At 40.6% G+C, this 21,949-nt stretch overlaps 1 protein-coding gene across 1 annotated transcript in view; it reads right to left on the reverse strand.

The window, feature by feature from the left end:
- Nucleotides 1-21,949, reverse strand: part of LOC104124916 (mucin-5B) — a 44,888-nt gene that overhangs the window by 15,750 nt on the left and 7,189 nt on the right. The window contains exons 6-27 of the mRNA XM_009637299.2: nucleotides 21,390-21,615; nucleotides 20,481-20,606; nucleotides 19,616-19,733; nucleotides 18,260-18,398; nucleotides 17,558-17,659; nucleotides 16,472-16,541; nucleotides 16,079-16,216; nucleotides 15,200-15,364; nucleotides 14,275-14,369; nucleotides 12,669-12,795; nucleotides 9,342-9,594; nucleotides 8,265-8,317; nucleotides 7,777-7,877; nucleotides 7,340-7,491; nucleotides 5,384-5,522; nucleotides 4,528-4,638; nucleotides 3,587-3,766; nucleotides 2,967-3,203; nucleotides 1,917-2,073; nucleotides 1,604-1,732; nucleotides 1,087-1,171; nucleotides 845-882 (exon numbers count right to left, since the gene is read on the reverse strand). Of these exons, the coding sequence (XP_009635594.1) occupies nucleotides 845-882; nucleotides 1,087-1,171; nucleotides 1,604-1,732; nucleotides 1,917-2,073; nucleotides 2,967-3,203; nucleotides 3,587-3,766; nucleotides 4,528-4,638; nucleotides 5,384-5,522; nucleotides 7,340-7,491; nucleotides 7,777-7,877; nucleotides 8,265-8,317; nucleotides 9,342-9,594; nucleotides 12,669-12,795; nucleotides 14,275-14,369; nucleotides 15,200-15,364; nucleotides 16,079-16,216; nucleotides 16,472-16,541; nucleotides 17,558-17,659; nucleotides 18,260-18,398; nucleotides 19,616-19,733; nucleotides 20,481-20,606; nucleotides 21,390-21,615 (2,941 nt within the window). The remainder of the gene's footprint in view (nucleotides 1-844; nucleotides 883-1,086; nucleotides 1,172-1,603; nucleotides 1,733-1,916; nucleotides 2,074-2,966; nucleotides 3,204-3,586; nucleotides 3,767-4,527; nucleotides 4,639-5,383; nucleotides 5,523-7,339; nucleotides 7,492-7,776; nucleotides 7,878-8,264; nucleotides 8,318-9,341; nucleotides 9,595-12,668; nucleotides 12,796-14,274; nucleotides 14,370-15,199; nucleotides 15,365-16,078; nucleotides 16,217-16,471; nucleotides 16,542-17,557; nucleotides 17,660-18,259; nucleotides 18,399-19,615; nucleotides 19,734-20,480; nucleotides 20,607-21,389; nucleotides 21,616-21,949) is intronic.

Raw genomic sequence — 21,949 nt, forward strand, 5'->3', positions numbered from 1 at the left:
TTGCTGGTGTTTATTGGAGTAATCTTGCACAGACGAATTACTGGCTGGTGAAAGCATCAGAACTGGCACTGTCCTCCACCCAGCACGGAGCACAGGCACATTCCCTCTTGGCAGGGAACATGACAGGGATTATTGCCTTGCTGGGTGATAAAACACTGGCTCAGAAGGTGTTGCACAGCCATTTCCATCCACTAATGAGGAAATGCAGTGACAAATAATATCACCTAAATATATGAGAAGCTCTCCAGCTTTTGGAGACCATACATTCAGGAACCCAAGGGACTATATCTATTACTGTAACAAAATCAACAAAACTGAAGATGTGTTGTCTATTGGGTCACCCTGCATTTTGGGTTGTGGTTTCTCCCAGATATGGGAATGAACTGATACCATACCTTTGTGTCCTTTAGACACACAAATGTATCTCTCATAAGCTAGTTGCCTAGGCTTATTATGAAATTAGTGGAAATAGCACCCCTACAAGATTTGCCTTGTTCTAAAAGTGCTTATTAAAATGGCTACCATGAATTACCTGCTTCAGACTACTTTCTGTCTGTCTTCACAGGCTACCAAGGAAATGTAAACGTGGAGAAGGGGTATTCACCTGGGTGAGATGAATCCCACATTTCACACCTCTCTCCTTCCTCCCTATGATCATCCTTTAGACAGTTCTTCAGGTCAAAGGCTGCATTTTGCTTATCAAAGTATATCTGTACTGCTGTGCATCCACCTATTGAACCAGCTAGCTGGAGTCTTATTATCAATATGCCTGCAGTAACATGTCATGTTGGGTTGTTTCAGTGCTATCATCACTCAATAAATGGTGAGGGTGGTGAAAAGTTACCTTTGGAGTCTTCAGTACATAGTTTCTCTTCAGGGTCACTGAAGATAAAAGGAGAAGACTTGTTTTATTGACTTTGAATCAGTATATGGAATAACAATGTATGTAACAGTATCTACTTTTACGTAAAAGCCTACTCCTGGAGGATTTAAGGATAATTGCCACTGCCTATGAACATAAACCAAACATTCCCTAGCTTGCCCTTTCCAGTCCTATTCTAATTCTGTCACCATCAACTGACCTACCATGAAGTGCAGTTGGGGAGGGAGACGCACTCCCTGCTCTCCTCATCAAAATATGGCTTGTCAGGACTACACTCTGGGTAACAGCCTGGAAAGTCGAAGTAAACAAAGCATTCTTAGTCTGCTTTACATAGATCCACGTAAATATCTCTTATCAGATGCAGATGTAATCCCAAAATGAATGTGATCCCAGTATGAATGTTCTTTGTACTACCGATTATTTTTCCACGTCCTTTTTTTCCTTCTCTCCCAAAAGTTTTAATTAACTCTGTTTGTCAACAGATAATTGTTCTTTGCAAATTAGACTGAATGACCTTTTATCTCTCTCCAGATTTAAAGGTAACAGACAAATTATGCTATTAATGACACCATCACACAGGGAAATAGCACAAGCAGGCATGGTCAAGGAGTTTCTGGGGCAAATGGGATAGCCTTTCAGCAACCTTGATGCTTAAAACATTTAAAACCAGACTAATAGCTTCCACTCCCATAAACTGCATCCAAGTCAAGCAAGAATTACCTTCTAAACTGTACAGTAAGTTCCCACATTTCCCTTGTGGGTTCCTGCAGGTCTTTAGACAAGGGGCTCCACAGGGTTTATAGAACCACTCATGTTTGTCAGGTGGATTATAATAATCACAAAACACAGCTGGAACAGAAGAATAGAAAACCTCCAAGTCTCTGACACCAGGCAGGGGTTATTTTCTAGCTATTGTAAACAAGAGCTTGTTAAGTCACACATGCACAGGGATGTCAGAATTCTGCTTTACGTCCCATGCGCCTGAACACACGGAGCACTGCTTTTCTGTGTGCATTTTCAGTGCAATACTTACGGCAAATGGCAGGCGTTCTCCAGTCGATACAGACACCAGCTCTGCTGCAGCTTCTTGAATAAGCAGCAACCGAGGTACAAAAGCATTCACAGTCTCCCACACTGTCACAGCCACAGAAGTCAGAAATACAAGATTCATAATATGGTATTGGGTTCACCTATCAAAATGTGAACAGATCTGTTACCACCGATTTACCTGCTGCACTGTGTTTTAATGAGAGAAAGGGCTCTGAATTTCTGCCATCCACTGGCAGTTTCTCTGGCAGAACCAGGCTGAGTCTGTGACAGACTGGGATTGTCATGACGGAGCTATGATATTTTACTATAGGTAGTTTTCTATTTCCACCTGCCTGGTAGAACTGGATTCTAAATCTTCTCATTCTCATGTGTGTAATACTGGCATTTACTCTCAAAATCTCTTTCCAGTGTAATTTCTGCAGGACTGAACTAGCTTGCTTTGGGCTAGAGCAACTATATAGTGTGGGCACTCTCTAACTGAGAAATAGTGATTAAGTGAGTATAAAAGGAAATCCTATTTCCACTGAACTTCACATCTCTTATGTTTTAACCTGTGCTAACATGAACTAACCAAGGAAATTAAGCCAAGTTTGGTTTTTAAAATGTCTTATTAATTCTCATTAAGAATTAGTAGCTTTGTTTCTGTTTAAATGAATTCAGTTTGTGTCTAAAATAAACCAAATAATTTATCTCTTTAGGTAATTTGAATAAACTTTCCCAAGGATCCCTATACAAACAGTCCTAAACTAACTTATCTCTAGATTTTACAAACTGATACCTAACTTTTTACTTCTGGTGGCCAACTATTATCCTCTTTGTTTTCAGTTGCTCAAAACAAGCACTGCTGTTTCCTCAATACTGCGCAACAGGATTCAACTGGCATAGCTGTAAAGTGACGTTTTGAGGGAGGTAGCCCTCATACTCGAGGTTGCTCTGTAATAGCCCTTGATAGCACAAATTTGGGTGCAAACGTGCTGCATAATAGCGACAAATATCTGGTCTGAAACTACCGAAGAGGAGAGAACAGGATTACCTTACTGTGACAGGCTTCAAAGATGTGACTCTTAATAATGCTGCAGTGCTTCTGCCCCAGGACAGACTTGAAAGGCTGATCAGCACACAGGTCCGTCATATTTATATTTGAGCAGGTGCTTGTTATTTTCCAGCTGTTTCCAAACTCCTGGATGCTCATCTCTACAGACTGCCCTCTAGTTGTGAAGTCATTCCTTGAGCGGCCATCAAAGTCCCCACAAAGGCCACAGACTTTTCCCTGGGTAATTTGCGTAGGCACAGTAAATGGTTTGGTTATTTTGAGTGCAGCCCACTGTTTGACAGAAATAAACTATAGAACAGGCCAAGGCAAAATAGCTGCCAATTTATACACAGCCATCAAAGTATGGCTTAGAAAAAGCTGGACTCCAAGTAGCAAGATCTCTCTGTTAGCCCTCCAATACTGCAAAGTGTCTGGCTTTATGTCTAGCTCCAAATATTCTGGAGCATTTCATATTGACTGAACAAGTCATGGCCTGTTTGCTTCTTCTTGTCCACTGAACCGAGCGCTTTTCCAAGCCATGCTTTTCAAACTGGGGCTCCAGTTCTGTATGCATAACTTTGAGGTTTGAAATTGTAACTCTTAGTCCATCCCATACCTACCTGGAAAGATGGTGCTACGTGAACAACAACAGTAGTCTTCTGGTCCCACATGAAGTTCATCCCTTGATTTGTTTCAATCACAATATAACCTCCTCTGAGATCCACTTTATAATTCTTCTCAGCTCCTGGATCAGTGGCTATCTCCTGAATTCTTCCTTCCAAGAGCCTGATTTCACTGCTCTACAAGGAACAGATACATTGCATGGAAGGAAATCAAATAGAAAACTTAGTGTAACAGCACTGGTATTCTGCCTCTTGTCCTTCACCTTATTTTTCTGTAGTCTTTACACTACATCTTGGTCTATTGCCAGACCTGTGAGCCACAGACAAGACCCATTGACTTCAATGGGAAACATCTGCCCTTGCGTGACAAGTCTTACCTCACAGCCACAGAAATTGTCCTCATTCTAGATGAAATCTGTTCTCCTGGCACAGCAGCTCTGGGTGCATGGGCAATTGGACATGCCAGAACACCCCTTGCCATGCTGCTTTGTTCCACCATCCCCTAACCCCCCCACTATGGGAGAAATCTCATTTCTCTACACGTTGGGGAAATGCTAAGCCTGAGCCGGAGGGAAGAAACTCTTCCCTTGGTAGTTACATCTGTGCTGTGCTCAAACCATGGTACAGAAACACACTCCTCTAAAAACTTCACCATCACTCCTATACCACTAATGTCACAGATGCAAATGCACACAGGCACATGCACAAACACGGAGCGCTGTTGGCTCGCTGCATCTATCCCCTCACCTGCGGAAGTGTCCAGCCCTGTTAACACCAAATACCCAAAGCTTTTCCAGCTCCCTTGCCTCTGCTTTCTGGCTGTTTGACTTCTATAGGTACTCTCTAGCAGCAACTGAGATGGAATATAAGGGGATACTACACTCACTGCTACAAAATCAAAACTACAGCTCCTCAGTTATAACCAGTTCTAGACAAACCTCAAAAATCAGTGTGATCTTTAGGGAGCAGATGGAGAGTGACTTCCCACAGGCGTTGTTCTGAATTACAATTCGGAAGGTGCCAGCGTCCATGTTATTAGGGCAAAAATCCTTAGGAAAAGATAACATTTTATTAGATCTCTTCAGGCAACTAGACTAGCCTTAAACATTTTCAGGGGCTCTAAATGAATGACACTTCAATCTGACTTCTGCTATTTTGTCACTTTTTTGTTCACCAAAACTCTGGGCATTTTAGAATAATCTGGTGGCAGCTGACCTGGTGGCAGGCACATATTTAACACGAATTTCAAAGACAAAAGCTGAGGAAAAAAATGAGCTTTTCATAGCACCAGTCCTGCACAGCCAAAAACGTAAAAATATTTTTTTTTTAAATTAGCAAAACCAGATGTAATTTGGAGATGACAAAATGTTTCACTGAGTGATGTCTCATTACATGCAATTATTATACATGAGGCTCACACGTTAACCTCTACATGCTTCTGTCGCAACAAAAATAATGTCAGTCTTGGATAGCTGAGGAAAGCATGCAGCTTTTCAATACCACACCAATTCCTTTCCCTTGCAGGTGCTGGAATTATATCAGAAAAGGGCTGTCCAGCCCAGGAGTTAATTGCTTAGCATCACACAGTGCCCTCTTGTGTCACTTCTGAGGGTTAATTGCTTTGGTTTTATATGGAAAATGTCACTGTATCTGCTCTAGGTACAAGAGGAGGGGAGTGGGCTCTGCTCATCCGTGTTGACTATTTTGTATGGGATAGCCCTTTAATTACTCAGAATGAACCTACAGTGTAAGCTGTGAAAAGCACATGGATAGGAAAGTGAAAACAAACGATACCTGAGCTAGGATATAGTCACAGTCTCCCAGGAAATCAAACTTCTCCCCATCAAAGCTCATGTAATGCCCGTTTCCATACACAGTGCAGGTTCCCTTGCAGGGATCGTCTGTGCAGTTCCACTGCCTTTTGTTACAGGTGCTGGAAGGCAAAATGCAAAGAATCACAATCTTCGTATGAAGCGTGGTTTTTCCTTAACCCCAAACAGGGGCAAAGTGATTCAAAGGTTTGTCTTTTGCAGTACTTCAAAGAAAGAAACCATCTCTCACTCTTCCAGGCTTACCCTCTTACCCTCTCAGCTGTTCTGAGACCATGCCATGAGATGGCTGACTAATCAGAAAGTTCATGTTTATTACTGAGACACATTTGAACTTTGTCTATTTTTATTCTATTTTTTCCTTCAAATATCTTTTCAATCATTAAGTCCTGGCAGCAGACAGTGGGGATTTAGGAGGTAAATTCAAGGTAAAGAACTGAATATTTCAACCATTTCTGAATATGAATCTGTTCTGTTCCTGACTACAGTGGTGTGAACCAATATTGTCCCTGCCTTGGGTCTGGCTGAGATGGAGTTAATTTTCTCTGTAGCAGCCCTCCTAGCGCTGTGCTTTGCATTGCTAGCTAGAAAGGTGTTGGTAACACACCAGTGTTTTGGCTACTGCTGAGCAGCGCTAGCATACAGCATCAAAGCTGTCTCTCCAATATTCCTCCCTCACCAGGTGGCTGGGGGTGGGCAAGATCTTGGGAGGCGACATAGCCAGGACAACTGACCCAAACCGACCAAAGGGATATTCCATACCATATGATGTATAAAAGCTAAGAGAAAGGAAGGCGTGGAGGGGACATTTGTTATTACGTTTGCCTTCCAGAGCAACCACTGCATGTACTGAAGCTCTGCTTCCCAGAAAGTAGCTGGACATTGCCTGCTGATGGGAAGTAGAGAATAAATCTTTTGTTTTCCTTTGCTTCCATGCAGCCTTTGCTTTTGCTTTAGTAAACTGCCTTTATCTTGACCCACAATTTTTTTCTATCTTATTTTCTCCCCCTGCCCCATCCTGCTGAGGAAGGGAGTGATAGAGTCGCTTGGTGGGCACCTGGTGTCCAGCCAAGGTCAAACCACCACACCTTGACAAACTTTACCTCCAGTTCAGGGGGACCACAGTCAGAAAATGTTAGTTGTTATACCCTTGATAAAGAGACTGCATTTTTTTCTCATGTGTGTCCTGTTCTAATAAGAAAAAAAAGCCCTCACTGCAATAAAACCTCTTAATGGCCTCTGTGATATCAACAGCTGCTTATCAGGGTTTGGCTTCACATGTTAAACTTGATTGCTTATACCAGTGATTAGACCAAAGTGTTTCTGGCTCTTATTTTCTATGCATCCTCTTGGCAGAACTATACAGTCTCATCCTCATGAAATAATGGCCAATGATTCAAAGCATTTTACCCACCATGGTCAGTAATAACAGTAAAGTCTACGGCAGAGTTATACCAGCAATTGCAGAGCAACTAGAGCATTAATTTCTCTTATTTGAGAACTATGCACCCGGAAGCACTGCAAGTCACTGGAAGATCATTGTGATTTCTTCCTCCTCTAAATTCAATCCTTTTCCGGGGTTCCTCTGTGCCCAACAGACACAGAATCAATTCTCCCTTGTAGAAAGACCAGCCACAGACCAACCTGGATGAGGCTGGTACTTCTAAGCCTGGTGTGGAGGCAGTCTGCAGAAAAGGATGGAAATCGTTTCACAGAAGATCTTGGTACTTGTTCTCACCAACTGCAGGCTCATGCAGCATGCTGTGGAGAGGAAATGTTTCCCCTTTTATTTTTAATAGAAGCCTGATGGCTCTAATGGTGAAAAGAAAGGCTTCAAAATACATCCTGCTCCATGGGTGCACTACGCACTGACAATTTGAACAGCCTTTGTTACAAAACAAGGCTCCCTGGAATAACATACCATGTGTTGCAGTCCACTTTGATGGTTTCCCCAGGTTTATAAAAGCGCCCTCCATGGACACATGGGCATTGATCTTTGGGAATACATCCTCCACTGCCATCCAATACCAGCCCATCAGGGCACATGCAGCCAGAAACACATTCTGTGACGTACTGTGTATATAAAGATAGAACACAAGGTAACTTGTTAATGCACAGGAAGTACAGGGAACCAGCAGAGGTGCCAAACTTTCGGATTTTTTTAAAACCCCGCAACTGTAAGTCAGTGACAATCAAACTACACGTATCACAGCTACATGGGTAGCTACAGCCACTGTGTTATCAGTCAAGTAGTTGGTCTGTGAACAGCGTAACATGTTACCATCAGCATTTGTTAAGGACAATCACACATGCACAATCATGTTGTCCCATGCTCCTGCTAGGAGGTTAAGTCCTTACACAGTGCATGTCCTGCGTCTTACAACTTTTCTGACACTCTGATCCAATCGCACCGGGACCCGCAGAGCTGCAATTGAAGTAATACATAGGAGCTGGGCAATCTATAGGAGGAAGAAAACATTTTAGGGAGGTAATTTAGTGAAAGCAATAAGGATGCCATCAGCAGTTGTAAAACAGAGCAGAACATTTCAGAGGGTAGTGTGTGTCTTTCATTTACAGTTTCTATTAGCTTTTGCTTCTGCCCACCAACAACGTGGCAAGAAGGAGGCAGATAACTTCTAAGCTTTGGGAAGTATCTTCATCTTTTAAAGAATTCAGCAAGTCTGGTGACATTTTTACAAAGACAACTGCTATCAATAACCAGCACATTTCAGGGAGAAGGCAAAAATGTGCAGAATACTAAAATGTTACAGGAAGTGAGAGGTAACACAGAAAAACATTATAAATACTAGCTGACACCGTAATGCCATTATTTAACAAAATCTCACCTTTTACCAGGACAGTTTCTCCAATGCAGTCTAATCTTCCTTGAATGCATTTGCTAAAGAGATTCCATAAAATGAAACACATCAGCTCTTTTCACATTTCTCTCTCACTAGAGAGAAAGGCACTGCAAAGCTTCACTAGTCACACAAATAACAAATTCCTATAAAAATGAATATTTGGTACAGCTATCAGGTTCACAGAAATTAATTACGATCCCCAGAAGGAAGATTAAGACACCCAGCTCTTAAATACTCTTCCTTTACCTGCCACTGGTTTACTGTGTGTTTTCCCTAAATCAAGTTTTTCCTGAGTATTTATTTTACACTCCATGAGATGAGATTAATACTTTCTTAAATAAGAGACCTCTTAAATTACTAAATGAATCTGTGTGTACAAAATAGTCTAGAATCCTCAGAAAAAAAATACAGGAGCTGGAAGAGAGAGAGAATATGTAGACATCTAAAGATAAAAACAAATTGTTTCAATAAAACAACCTTCCCCCGGTATTTGTTTTCATTGCAGCCCTGAACTGATTGAAAGTGAGAAAATGTCAATTGTTTTTCACTGTAGATGCAAATTAATTATGGTTTTTTTAGTATTTTCAAAAAAAAGAATATATCTCTCTCTCTCTCAAAACTGAAATTTGGGGATTTTTTTCCTGGACCATTTTGATTTTCTAAATAGTCTGCAGGATGGTGTGTTGGAGGGTGTTTTTCACTTTGCTTTTTCATTTCAAAGCCAGAAACTCCTTCAAGGCGCCTGTCTTCTAGAAAACTTGTTCCCACAGTATACGGATATTTTTTACACAAAAATGAACTTTGCATAGAGAGAGATTGTGAATACTACTCAAGATTTTTTCAGGTTCTTCTTTGGAGGAAAAGAAGCAGGAATATAGGATCTTAACCTTTGCTGTGGCTGCACTGCTCGACAGGGGAGTATTTGCTTTGGTGCAATCTAGGAGAAGTTTGTCATTATTCCTTACGGTAAAATGACACCATTCAGGGATTAGAGCAGGGACTTCCCCAGTGAGCCCTGTTGTCCCCCAAGTATGCAGCCTTTGCATCATCAGAGCAGCTTACCACATCAGTTTGTCCTCTTGGAAGGAGTTGCCAGGCTGAACAATCTTGCCTTTGTAGTAGCAGGGACAGTCATCTGGAGTTACACATTCCTCCTCGTCATTGAGGTAGGTCCCTTCAGGGCAACCACAGCCCTCCATAGGAGCGATCTGAACTTTACACAATGGATCAGGTTCATCCAGCGAGCGGCAGGACTGGTTACAGTACTTCACGCTATAGTTATAAACCATAGTCTCAGGACACTCCTCAGAGGGATCTTTGCAAGAGAAATAAAAGGTATGTATGGCCTTCTCTGTGCAATCATCGCTCATGCTGTTAATGAAGCTTTCTGCATGTTGGTAGCCATAAACGTGCTTTATTCAAACAAGAAGACCTTGTCTCCCAGTGGTCTGGGGGAAGTCTGCTCAGATAGCCTAACTACGTGACACTGAATACAGAAATACTCAGCAGGTTATATCTTGACTGAATAAGGAAATGAGTATAACTCTGTATTTTGTACAATTTACATTTTTATCTTATGCCAAGAACTGAAACCAATAACTTCTGACCTGTCCTTGCAGTTAAAAATTAATCTTCTGTCATTTACTAATGATTTCTTTGGCTGGGAATAATTTAAGAAATGAGCATATTTTGTAAGGGGTAAATTTTAGCATTAAATGGGCAGTGCCAAGGAACTCTTCTAAACATTTGATGCTATCAAAGAAAGTGTGCTTGAATTCTCATAGATATCTTGAGGAAAATTCTTGTCATCCTCTGGGGAAAGAAGAAACAATAGTTTCTAAGACCTCTAGGTGGACCAAACAGTTAAATACGAAAATCTAAAGAGCGCAACTGACCCTGTGAGACAGTGAAAAGCTGGTTAATTTTCACAGGCTACCAAGAAAAAACACCTTCAAAACTCTGCCATAAAATCTGCAGTAGTGATCTATAAGGCTGACATCAAATTTTGTCAGGAAATATCACCTGCATTAAGGCTGTGGTTTTCAAGAAATTCTGGCATCCAGATTCCTCTGAAATTCAACAACAACTGAGGAACTAGTCATCTTGGACCTCTTTCTAACTCACATCTCCAGAGTTAACCCCAGCTGTTTTTCACGTACACACAGATGTACTAGAAGGTACAAGGGAGTTGTTCATGGGCAATTGTGCAGCAATGTTATCACCATATTGGCAATAGGTTCCATGCTTAAACAAAGCTCTGTACGGTTTTCCAGTCCATGATCACAGTACACTTTCTTAGATTAGTTAGTGTGCTAAGTTTATGTACACATTCAAAACCACCACCTTCACCAGCAAAAACCAGTTGTTTTCCTGGTCTTAGCTGGACCAGACATGATAAATCAGTGGATAAAGCAGGCAGGCCATATTGTCTTACTTTATAGGCATACTATGAAGATGCAGCAACTGGCATTTGTAAATCAAAATAGACCAAATAAGAAAGATATTAATAAAGATGTTGAACATTAGTTTACATCAGATTTGCCTGAATGGATGTCCCAATTGTTAGCTATTAATGCAATAAAATAATGTGTTTACTTTCTGCCTTTAATTTTTCATAGAGGAAAAAGATCGATTTTATTAAAGCGAGACCTGGTAAGAAAAAGGTTATTTAATTATAATACTCATGATCACAGATTTGTAATCTTAGATTACATACATCACAACTGGAGGCATGAGTGCAGAGAACATGAGCATACCAAAGATAGCTTCAAGCTAGCTTGCACAAGGAGCGCTAGAAAAACAGTGCCATGACTTAGTAGAGGCTACTAACCCCAGTGGTCTTCTGGTAAACCAGTAACTCAAGTAATGGTTCATGCTTCCGCTGAAGATCGTGTCACATGCATGCACTGCCAACAGTTAGCTAGTAGGGTTTGCGTATTTCATACACTCTACAGACTGCTATGTAGACATCCCCTTAGGATATAACCTGCCTTGGATCCTGCCTGCAGCCTGGCACAGCTGGATACAGCTGCAGGAGCTGGAAGAGCTTTTCCAACCCCCGCAGTGGGACAGTCAACTGAGAGTGACTGTTCTGGCCCATTTATTCTTTTACTCATGAACAGCACAACCTTCAATCTTATCACAGGCATGTTCCTGAAAGATTATTTCTTCTTAAATAAGGCCTAAAATGATTGTGCTGATTAAGCCATTAGCATTTTTTCCCAAGGTTACTGCACTGTTTGAGTCAATATTACCTACTGTGCCATGAGTCCACAGATTTCAGTCTGACCTACACTGCAAACCAGTCTTGCTTTGACATAAAGAATGTCAGTAATTCTGTTGATAACAAAGCTTTCAATAAACAGGGACTGCGCCTAGTACATAAATCTGCACGATTCTAGGATAATTTGCTGTGGACTACATGGTGTTCCCTTTGATTTCAGCACAGGTTAGTTAAATTGTTCTTACTGCAATCTTAAATGCCTTCGAGAAAGCACCATGCTGGTTACATTGGCTCTACTGAATATCCCAGCTAGCCTCTAAGTCTGGCAATTAAATAGATCATAGCTGCATCAAAGCTGCATAAAATAATTGTCGGTATGTTTTCTATTCAGATCTGTTATTAGTCAAGTAACCTATACATCTATTTTTAGATTGATATAGGCAAATCTCACTTGAACTATCTGTCAATGGAAAAATGGAAACGTTGAAGTAAAATTCAGAAGCTGGGACTTGTGAGTTTTATTCTCAGCTCTGACACCATCTCACAATAAATTCTGGCAGTGCCCAAGAAAAATATATACATATGTGGACTCTGAACCCAGGATTTAATGACAGAGTGTACGTCCAAGAAACTTTTATTCATTTGTTATATAGTCCTGAGCTGAAAATGCCTTTAAACACTTTCACATTCTCAGATATCACCGATCTATATTTATTAAAAAGCATTACTATTTTACTGTAACATGGGAAAATGCAGTTAATGACAGTGATACCATTAGTATGGGCAATGTCTGAGACAACAGGGCTGAGATGCACTGCAAAAAAGGTCTCAGAATTAACATACATGGTTCAAAATACATGGCCCGTGTGTTCAAAACTAACCTAATTGTAACTCCTTGTGATTCGATTAATACACCTTACACTCTTTTGCTTCTTTGAGTACTGAGTTCACCTAATATTTTACACAGGGAACATGCATCATAAGAGCATGAAGTGGACGTGAACTGATTTTGGCAGGCAGAAGTTTCTTCTAGAATGCATGCTTACTCTGTTTTTCAAAAACCCACTAACTTGATGACTAAACACAAAAGATACTGACTACCAGAGACTGGGCTCTCTTGAAGCTGTTCCCCCATATCCCTACCCAAGGTATTTTAGGATGCGTACCACAGATGCCCTGCCTCCAGCCCTTCAGGGACACGCCTGCTGCAGCACAGTCTCTGGAGTAAGTAGAGAGCACACTGCACAGCGCAACTTCACTCTTCTCAGCATTACAGGTGTCATACATACATTTCTAGGGGACAGAAAAGGACATGGGTATTATGCCCAGCTCACAGAAGAAACAAAGAAACATACAGCAATTCAAAAAGTATTCAACCAATGAAACGTAATTTGTAATATCTCTAAGAGAAAATGTATGCTAATGAAATGATATGCAAACCTGAGAAATAGGAAGTCAATTACAATCATGTAACTGCAATGACATTATGTCTAACACTCATGAATAGATGAATAATATGAATGATAAGGGCACCTATAGATCATTAAAGCACTAAGAAATGTCTATACCAGCCTCTCATGAGGATGTACAATCAAGGACATGCCAAAATATGTCATCTAAAAATATACAGAACTGAAAATATTGCACAGCGATGACTGGCACTTGTGTACCTATCTAATGCATAGATAAGATACACCCAATTAAATGACAGGTGCATAACAGAAGGTGGTTTAATAAGGAATCATATCTAATGACATCTAAAGAACTAGTTAGGTAAGTATAAAGGGGATTTAAAGCTCAAGTTCTTTTAATTGGGAAGCTGGACGGAAGAACCCAGATACATCCAGTCACTGAAGAGCAGTAGGGTCACACTGCTTAGATGGTCACTTCTCCTGCCATTACTGATGTCATGGAAAATGCTTCCATGAATCATGGTTTAAAATCTGATGACATCAGCAGGGATAACAGACATATCCATAAGAAACTGGCTATTACTTTTCCTTAATTGAAAATTGCAAATTCCTATTTTACTTATGGTTAACATGAATTTCCAAGCAGACACGTTTTCTGAGGGAAACTTGGGACAGGTAAAGCATAAGCGATGTTTTTAAAGGTACCTGAAGGCTTATTAAATTTTAGGCAGAATTTCAGGCTCAGGTATTTTCTCAGTAGGTTGTATCACTCACACCCCCCCACATGAATTTTCTGTGTTTTTGCAGAAACTTCTTTACTATTCACATAAATGCGGCAACACTGTAGCTCAGCCAACATCCTCAACAGCATTATAGAGCTGTACATCAAGGGTACTTATAGGCAGCTTCTTGCATTCTAAATACAAGGAGACTAACATGATTCCACAGTAATAAACGGGATATAAACAACGTAAATACAGTATATATTCTCCCCCTAGATGTGAATTTTAAACCAAGTCAGAGGGAACCCATGGGGCTGAAAAAAACTCCCAGTTCAATTCCACACAGAAACACAGATTTGACTTTTCAAAGAGTGAACAGCTTCCAATAACAGTAAATCCATTTTTTCCTACTTTGCTTCTGAACCATGCAACAGAACTGTCAGCGATGGTAGTCACTTAATATTTTCAGGGCTGCAGCCAAAAAGGCCCATCGTACCTTGCATAAGCTCTCATTAGCACCAGTGAACTTTGCAAACAGGCATGACTATAACCTATTTCACTCCCCTAGGCCAGATTACTTTTTAGGGCAAATCAGTCTTTGGACTAGATAAAACCACCCATTTAGACCAGTGCCTTACCTTGATGTACACAGAAGGGTCTACAACAGAATGGCAGGCAGCAAACACGCTACTTGTATTAGACAGAAGAGCACACCAATGCTGGGCAAATTTTTCTGAAGTGGGAAAAAATATCACTGTCCATAGTCATTTAAACCACATTATTATCTGAATCAATATTCTTATCAGGTATCACACAGAACTAGAATGTCCTGAAGTGTTCAGATATCAAGGTGATAAGCGTAGTTGGATGGGTGACCAGCCACCTCCCTAAAAGAAAGGTTTCACCTTCCAAGTACTAACACTATTACTGTCAACAGATTTACAGATCTGCAAAAAATCCCCATCTTCATAGTTTTCCATCAAACTTTCCTAATTCTTTACAGTCAGGCAATTCTTTATAGTCAAGCAATAACATCAAGCACGTAATAATCAGTGAGCTGTGTGGCTACGAGCTGCAGCCTTAATCGCATGTGGCAGTACCTAGGAGAGTACAGTCTGAATCCCATGTATATCCAAACCCAGACAAAGTGAGAAATCAGACAGGACGCTGAGTACAGTACAATGCTTGCTGAAGTCAGTACTGTTGATAACTTACTCCTTGTGACTTCAGCACAGCTCTAACAACCTAGACTGGATGAAGATATTGCCCAAATACTGACAACGAAATATGCTCTGCCTTAAACCTAAATTGCTCTCATTGATGCTGTGTGTGCTTTTCAAGTCATCAGTGAAGAAGGTATTTGCTCTTTCTCCAGCACTGCAGGTTTTTTGCTTTAAAAGCAAAGCTGTCACCTTAAAACCCCACAAAACCCAATGTGTTCTCTTTAGCAATAGCCTCAAAGGCAGTGGCTTTTGATGTTTATGAAATTTCTGAAGCTTTTTTGGTTATCCATCATGTGAAAATTATTTAGCACTGATAATCCAGGTATGAAAAGCCTGCTACCTTTATCCACGCTGTTTGAACAAGGATCTTCAAAGCTGTCCTCAACATCAAAACAGCTGGCTCTAGTTTTCCATGAGTTACCAAAAGCAGAAGCTGAATCTTCCACAGCTCCACTGACTGTTCTGAAGTCGTCAGTCTGGATGTTATTGAAATTGCCACAAAGACCTTGTGTGGGTGGCAGAAAAAAAAAAAAGAAAAAGAAAAAAAAAAAAGAAATCACTACCTGAGTGGAAAAGGGAATGGATTCTAGATGAATGCTGTTAGCTCTATAATGGATCTCGCCTGAGAGAAGCCCATTTTCTTTCAGACACTTCCTGATGTTCCCACAAATCAGACAGGACCCTGTCTTTAGAGTGTAATTATTATTTTTCTGCATTACAGTAGCACTTAGTGATAGCACAGAGATTGGAAGCTGCTTAAATGTGCTTCAGTAAACACTGGCAGACAGAGAAGAACCTTCCCCAAAGGCTTATAAGCAAAGGAAATTGCAAAAGCAAAACAAAATGGGTCAGAGAGACAGGATGTAATCCCATTACAGAGGTAGGAAACAGTAGCACAAAAAGCTTAAGATGATGTAAACAGGAGATTGGTGGCAAAACCAAGAACATAGTCTGCATCTCACAAGTCTCTGATGAAGGCCTGCTTTTACAGATAGAGTGTAAAAGACCTGAACACACTAAACATCACAGAGATGATCTAATTTTCTTCGGCAAATTGAAGGGCTTAGCCCACACTTTGTTTCAGGAAGGCTATAGATTTAACCACGGGTTCTAACATACCAAAGACAATATAAAATCAAATCATTTGTTCACTTAAAGTGACAGACAAGCAGCTATAACTCAGTTTAAGAGCAAACTGAAAGAGCATGACGTGCCCTACCAGATGTGCGATTCTGATACGAATGATCGACTGTTATGGAGAGTTGCATTACAGGTTTCATTTGCACTCGAATCCGTACTCCAGTTGAGCTCAAGATTTTGATGAAAAATGTAGAGGGTCTGAAGATGGTGATGCCATCTAAAGAGGGGAAAAAAAAAAAAAAAAAAAGATGTATGCACCTGCAAATCTTTATGAAGCTGAGTAAACAGGAATGTCCCTTTACCAGTGCATCCAGTGTAACACAGGAATTCCCAGGATGTCCCAGACCTAGTATCCACCTAAGTCAAATGACCTAACAATAAGCAGGATCATGTTCTTTTCTGAGAAAGGAGCAGGAATCCCTCTGTAAACAGATGTACGCTAGTCTGGGAAGATGCGAAGAAGGACATTTACCTTTGCTTACTGGCAGCTTAACAATGAAATTGTTCATGTAGATATTTCCACAGGAACATATTTTTATTGTCTGCAGGGAAAAAGAAAAAAGAAAAAGCCCACAGAGTGAATGCATATGACACGAGAAAGACAACAACAACCTGACAAGCTTCATTAAGTAGTGTCTCCAAAACATGATCACCTCTGGGGCAATGTAACTCAGTGTCTGGATGCCATACAGCAGCCATAACAAAAAATTAAAAACCCTCTCCATGAACAACAGCTTTGACTGAGTGCTCTCACGTACCTAAGAGGTTGGTTATCTTTTTGAGAACTGCATGTGAGACGTTACATGTAAGTTTGGATCCATCTCGCTGGAAATGCAACATACCCAAAATGACAGCTATCTGACTCAAACTTCCTCAGTAGTCAATGGAGGGAGACAGGTCCCTCCAGAAGAACACCTCATACCTTAGGTAGGCTGACTTGTCCTTTGGAGATCCCCATCTTCCTTTATTGTCTATAGGAGGAGGTTAGGGTGTTGGATCTCCTAACCAGGTTAGGACTGCACCAGTTAAATACCAGGTGGACAGAATGAATCTGTATAACTTTAGGAGTGCGTAAATATCAGCCCTAACTCAGCTTCTACTCAATTCATTTTGAACCATGGCATAATCTTCAGTAGGAGAAGCCTCCGGCCTTCATGTGGAAAATTCTGCTACTCCACTCATTGCATTAGGAAAAACCTCAGGACTCAGAACTGTTATAAAAAGAAGGGGATCTTTTCTTGTAGAAATCTCAATCTTTCAAAAAGAAACAAGTGAAAAAGTTTGAAGTCATGAAAAAGAGAGGGAAAGCTGACAAGGATAATTTTTAGCCATCTACCTCTGAAGAAAATGGAAAACCAGAATCCAAAAGAACCAGAAATGAAGTAACGCTGGCAGAACAAAACCAATAAACACATGCACTACATCAACTGCTGGTATTCATCTTGCAATCTCAGGACTGCAACAGACCAAAATGAGTCCACAGTGTTAGAGAAATCCCACCTTTGAACCTAAATAAAAGTGACATATTATGTGTCACTAATTAAAGCAAGTTACTTACAGTTCTTCCCAGTGTGACTAATACATTTTTTAAGCAAGTCATTGTCTTTGATGTCCCACACTGGATGATCTCTCCAATCACCACAAATGTGTCATCAGTATTCTGAAAAGACATGAGAAAAGGGATGTGCAGGCACTGTTAGCATGTTACAGGAAGGGAGCAAGAAAAGAAAAAAGGTGTCTCTGAAAGACCAAAATAGAGTAATGAAAAGAACTGGGGCATTTAATCTCTAACTGCCAACTGCTTTATTTCATTGCCAAAATAAGTATCGTTCACTGCCTCTCCTCTGTACTGTTTCCTTGTTATCAACCTGTGTGGATCACTTATTTGCAGACAGTCATGTGGAATTCAATCTTTTTGCAGGATTTTTTGCTCATCCACTTCCTTTTGAGAGTCATACATGAAGAAAGCTTCAGGAGAAATGCTTAAATCTACACTAATACATCCAATAAGAAAATTAATTCACTAAAAAAAAAATGTAAAACTATGTTGAAGCTGCAAAACTTTGATGCTAAGCATCAAGCAATTGATTTGCAATGCAGTGCAAATGGGAAAATTTATGGGGTTTAAGACTGAGCATGTGTTGAAGTGCTTTGCGGGATTGGTGCCATTTAGTTAAATTAGGTCATATAAAGCTCCAGCACAGCTTAATGCCTCTTTGTACTCAAGAGATTTAGGAGTGAAATGAGAGATTGTTCCTACCTTAGCTAAGACGTAATGGCAGTTGCCATGAAAATTGAATCTCTTATTATCGAACGTTGTTAAATGGAATCCTCCATCTATATTGCAACTTCCAGAACAGGGCAGAGAGATACAGCTCCAGTGGCCTCCTTTGCAAATACTGTACAAACCCAAAAAGGATCAGTTAGAACAAACAGCTTTAAAGGAGCAAAAGTGAGATAACATCTATATCTGAACCTGCACAGATGACACCCCCCTTTTTAGCTTGTTATTTGGCTGTTTATTAAATCTGTGTGGGAGGAAGACTTTATATTAGGCCCTTAAAGTGTGAAGGTTGAATGCCTCTCATGAGAAAGTTAACTGCACTGGCTTTGAACTAGCTCCTTCAGAGAGACACTGAGCTGGTCAAGCAAGAAATGTTTCTCGGAAAGAAAGAACCTCTTCAAGCAGGACCTTGGAACATTTTATGCTACTGATGCAACTGTTCAGCAAGTTGCTGGTGCAACGTTTCAGCAACTAATTGTGGAGGACCTGAGATAATGAGCAGTTACAATTCTGAGAGCTGTGCACACAAGAGGGGAACAGCCTGGCCACATTAGCTCAGGCTTTGTGGGGAGTAAGTGAGGGTCTGGCTAGACAGGAACTACCCAGATCCCAATAAGTTCAGTTCCTCAAAAGGAACTGCAGGTTTTGAGTATTATTTCCTTAAATACTGGAACATCTGGCCTACCCCACCATGCACCACAGCATATTTCATTCCTCCCTATAGTAAAGGTTAGGCCTACGGTCAAGAAACGATGCTGTGTCACAGAAGCTCAGTTAACACATACAACTGTTCACTCACTAGATGGACATCAGAGCAAGAAATAAAATTGTTTTGAGAATAATATACCTGAGATCTTATCACCTTTCACTAGCACAGAGTGGAGATGGGTTCAAGCTGCAGGCTTTTTTCTAAATCAAATCATTTTCAAGGACCAGAGCTTTTGAGATCCAAGTCTTGAAACAGCCTTTTGCAGTTCTAGAGGTGGTTGGAAATGTAACTCATTAACGTGGTAGGACTCCTTGCCTCACTTTAGTGGCCAATGCCTCTGAACTAACCAGTGAAGTCTCATTTTTCTGTATTCTGAAATCCTGAGCTCAGTTTTTGCTGGCACCCAAGTGAGGGTGGTAACTATGTGAGGCTGAGGACCACCTCTAAGTTTTCCTGTACTGTTGAAATTCAGACTCAGGTTTTGCACCATTATTTAAGACAAATGTTACGAATAGGAAAAAAAAAAAAAAAAGAAGAAAAGGAGAAAAGAACAGAATACTACTCATCAACTCTTTGAAATAAATGCCTCTGCCTTGCTAGTGCAATCAAGTTCACAACAGTACCAGTTTTGGCAGGGAGTGGAGTAAGTCCCTCCAGATGAGTAGACTTTGCCTTGAAACATACAGGGGCAGCTGTCTCTGGGGATGCATTTTTTGCCACCGAGGTCATCAAGGATAGTTCCTGTTCAGACACATTGGCTAGTTAATAATCCTTTGGTGAGTCTGGGAAACACCATCAAGGAAGATTAGAGTAAGGAAAACACTCTGGAGTATTCAGCATTTCTGTAAATGAATGGGATATGTTTCAAGGAAAACACCATGCCAGGTCCTTTCAGATGTTAATTGATGGGAAACAATCCTTACTAGAGCTCAGATGAAAGCAATCCAAAACCCAGAGAATATCTCAGCATGTTACTGGAATCTGTTACTGTGAGCAGGATTATCAAGTGACAGATTGCAAGGATTGCCAGTTTCCATCCTTTCTTAATAGTGAATCTACCAGAAATCAGACCCTCATCTTAGCCTCTACTTCATGTGTAAACTTACACATGCACATACCTGGCAATGCATTTATATTACTTGTGACAACCTACAGCAAGATCTGGCCTTGTAATGGGGAAGCACCTCACCAGACATCTTCACCTGCATTCTTACTGTCTAGAGAACACCTCTCCTCTCTCCACGTCTGTACCATTTTTTTCTGTCTAGTCCTTAGAAATCTTTCCCTCCCCTCCTCCAGTGTCAGGATCTTGAATCTTTAGAGATCTGGTTCTTCCAAGAAGAGAGTTGTTAAATTATCCTAGAAGAAACAGTTTATTCATTGCTTTTAGTGTAAAATGTTAAAGAAAAAAAATTGCCGCTAACTGAAAGGGAACAACCTCCCTCTTTGTCCCTTGGTATGTGTGACCCATTGGAAGAACTGCCTTACCAGGAGGACAGAAACAGCCATCCGTACATGGGGCTTTACAAATCTTGCTCCTTTCTGGGTCGGCACATGTGTCAGCACAGGAGTTTCCACATTCCATGTACTCCATGTTGTTTGGACATTCCTGATCTGCAAAACCAAATGAAAATGGGGTGTGTTAATGATGTATTTATAAGAGCTCTCAAATCATTGCATCACTACCCAACTTGGTTTTCCTCCCTTCCCCCATATCTTGTTTGCAAAATTTTCTACCTGAATGTGCCATGTTTTTTAACCTCTGAAGGAACTTTTATGGTCACTTCTACTTCATCTTTGGAGAAAATGGTACTGCTGGGAAATACGAATTATTTCACATTATTTTCCTAGCTCAAGGTCGGCTAAAGTCATGATACAAGCAAAGGATACCAGAATCATTTATGGAGTCATAATAGTTTATTTTTGCCTCAAGCATCAGTCATTCTGGCATTAATTTTCTACCCCAATCCACACTAGCAGCTTGGGACAACTACCTGTAGCCTTCCCCCTGGATTTACAGTGATTTTCTGCTCGGTAGCTGTGACTACTGAGTATGAAAGCACAGGATAAGCTAAGGACAAACACAATAGACTTCTCAGTGATGACTTCTGACTAGATGTCAACATTTAAAACAAACTGTGCCTGGTAAAATTCAAAAAAGAACTGGAGAAAACTTATCATAAGCAGGATGGGGACAATATTAAGATATAGTTCTAATTTAAGGAGAAAAAGAAAGTTAAATTTGTAGAAGCTTTTCCATTAACAATGTTTCTGTCAAAGTACTTCTACAGATTGATTCACAGCAGTTAACAGAGTTCCTGGCTTTGCTCTGCTGGGATCAGAATACATGCGTATACGTCTAACCTGAACGAAATCTCCAGAGCTGTAGTTACTTACAGCAAAGTTCTTTTGTTCTCCATTCCCCAGGGTCTCCCTTCCTGAGGACACAGTCTCGAGAGTACTGGTTTAAAGTGCTGCATATGCAGCTGGAAACCAAATCAGACTGAGAAGAATTAACTGCACAGTGGCACATATCCTCAGTGCAGGTCTCTACGTAGTCATCAAATGCAACGACTGTGGGGCAGTTTCCAAAACGGGACATAAGTTTCTTACATCTTTTTTTCTGTAAAAAAAGAAAAGAAGAAAAGGAAAAGCAATACTTGACATTTTACCAACTTTCAGGTTGATGGATGTGCATCACAATTTTACATGACAAAATTCCAGGGTCACAGGATAACTCAGGTTGGAAGGGATCTGGGGAGATTATGCAGTCTAACTGTCTGCCATGAGGTCCTTTTTCTTGGACCGGAAGCTGTCATTCAATTGTGCATTTTCCCACTATCTATTTCTTTAACACTATTATAAGATATTCTTTCGGCTGTAAGATCAACATTTTGCTCAGATTTACGGGGAGACTCCTGAAAAATTCATTCAGTGCATGCTCTGTAATTAATGCT

Source organism: Egretta garzetta, unplaced genomic scaffold (genome assembly GCF_000687185.1).
Source record: "Egretta garzetta isolate BGI_Z169 unplaced genomic scaffold, ASM68718v1 scaffold44, whole genome shotgun sequence".
Classification (NCBI taxonomy): domain Eukaryota; kingdom Metazoa; phylum Chordata; class Aves; order Pelecaniformes; family Ardeidae; genus Egretta; species Egretta garzetta.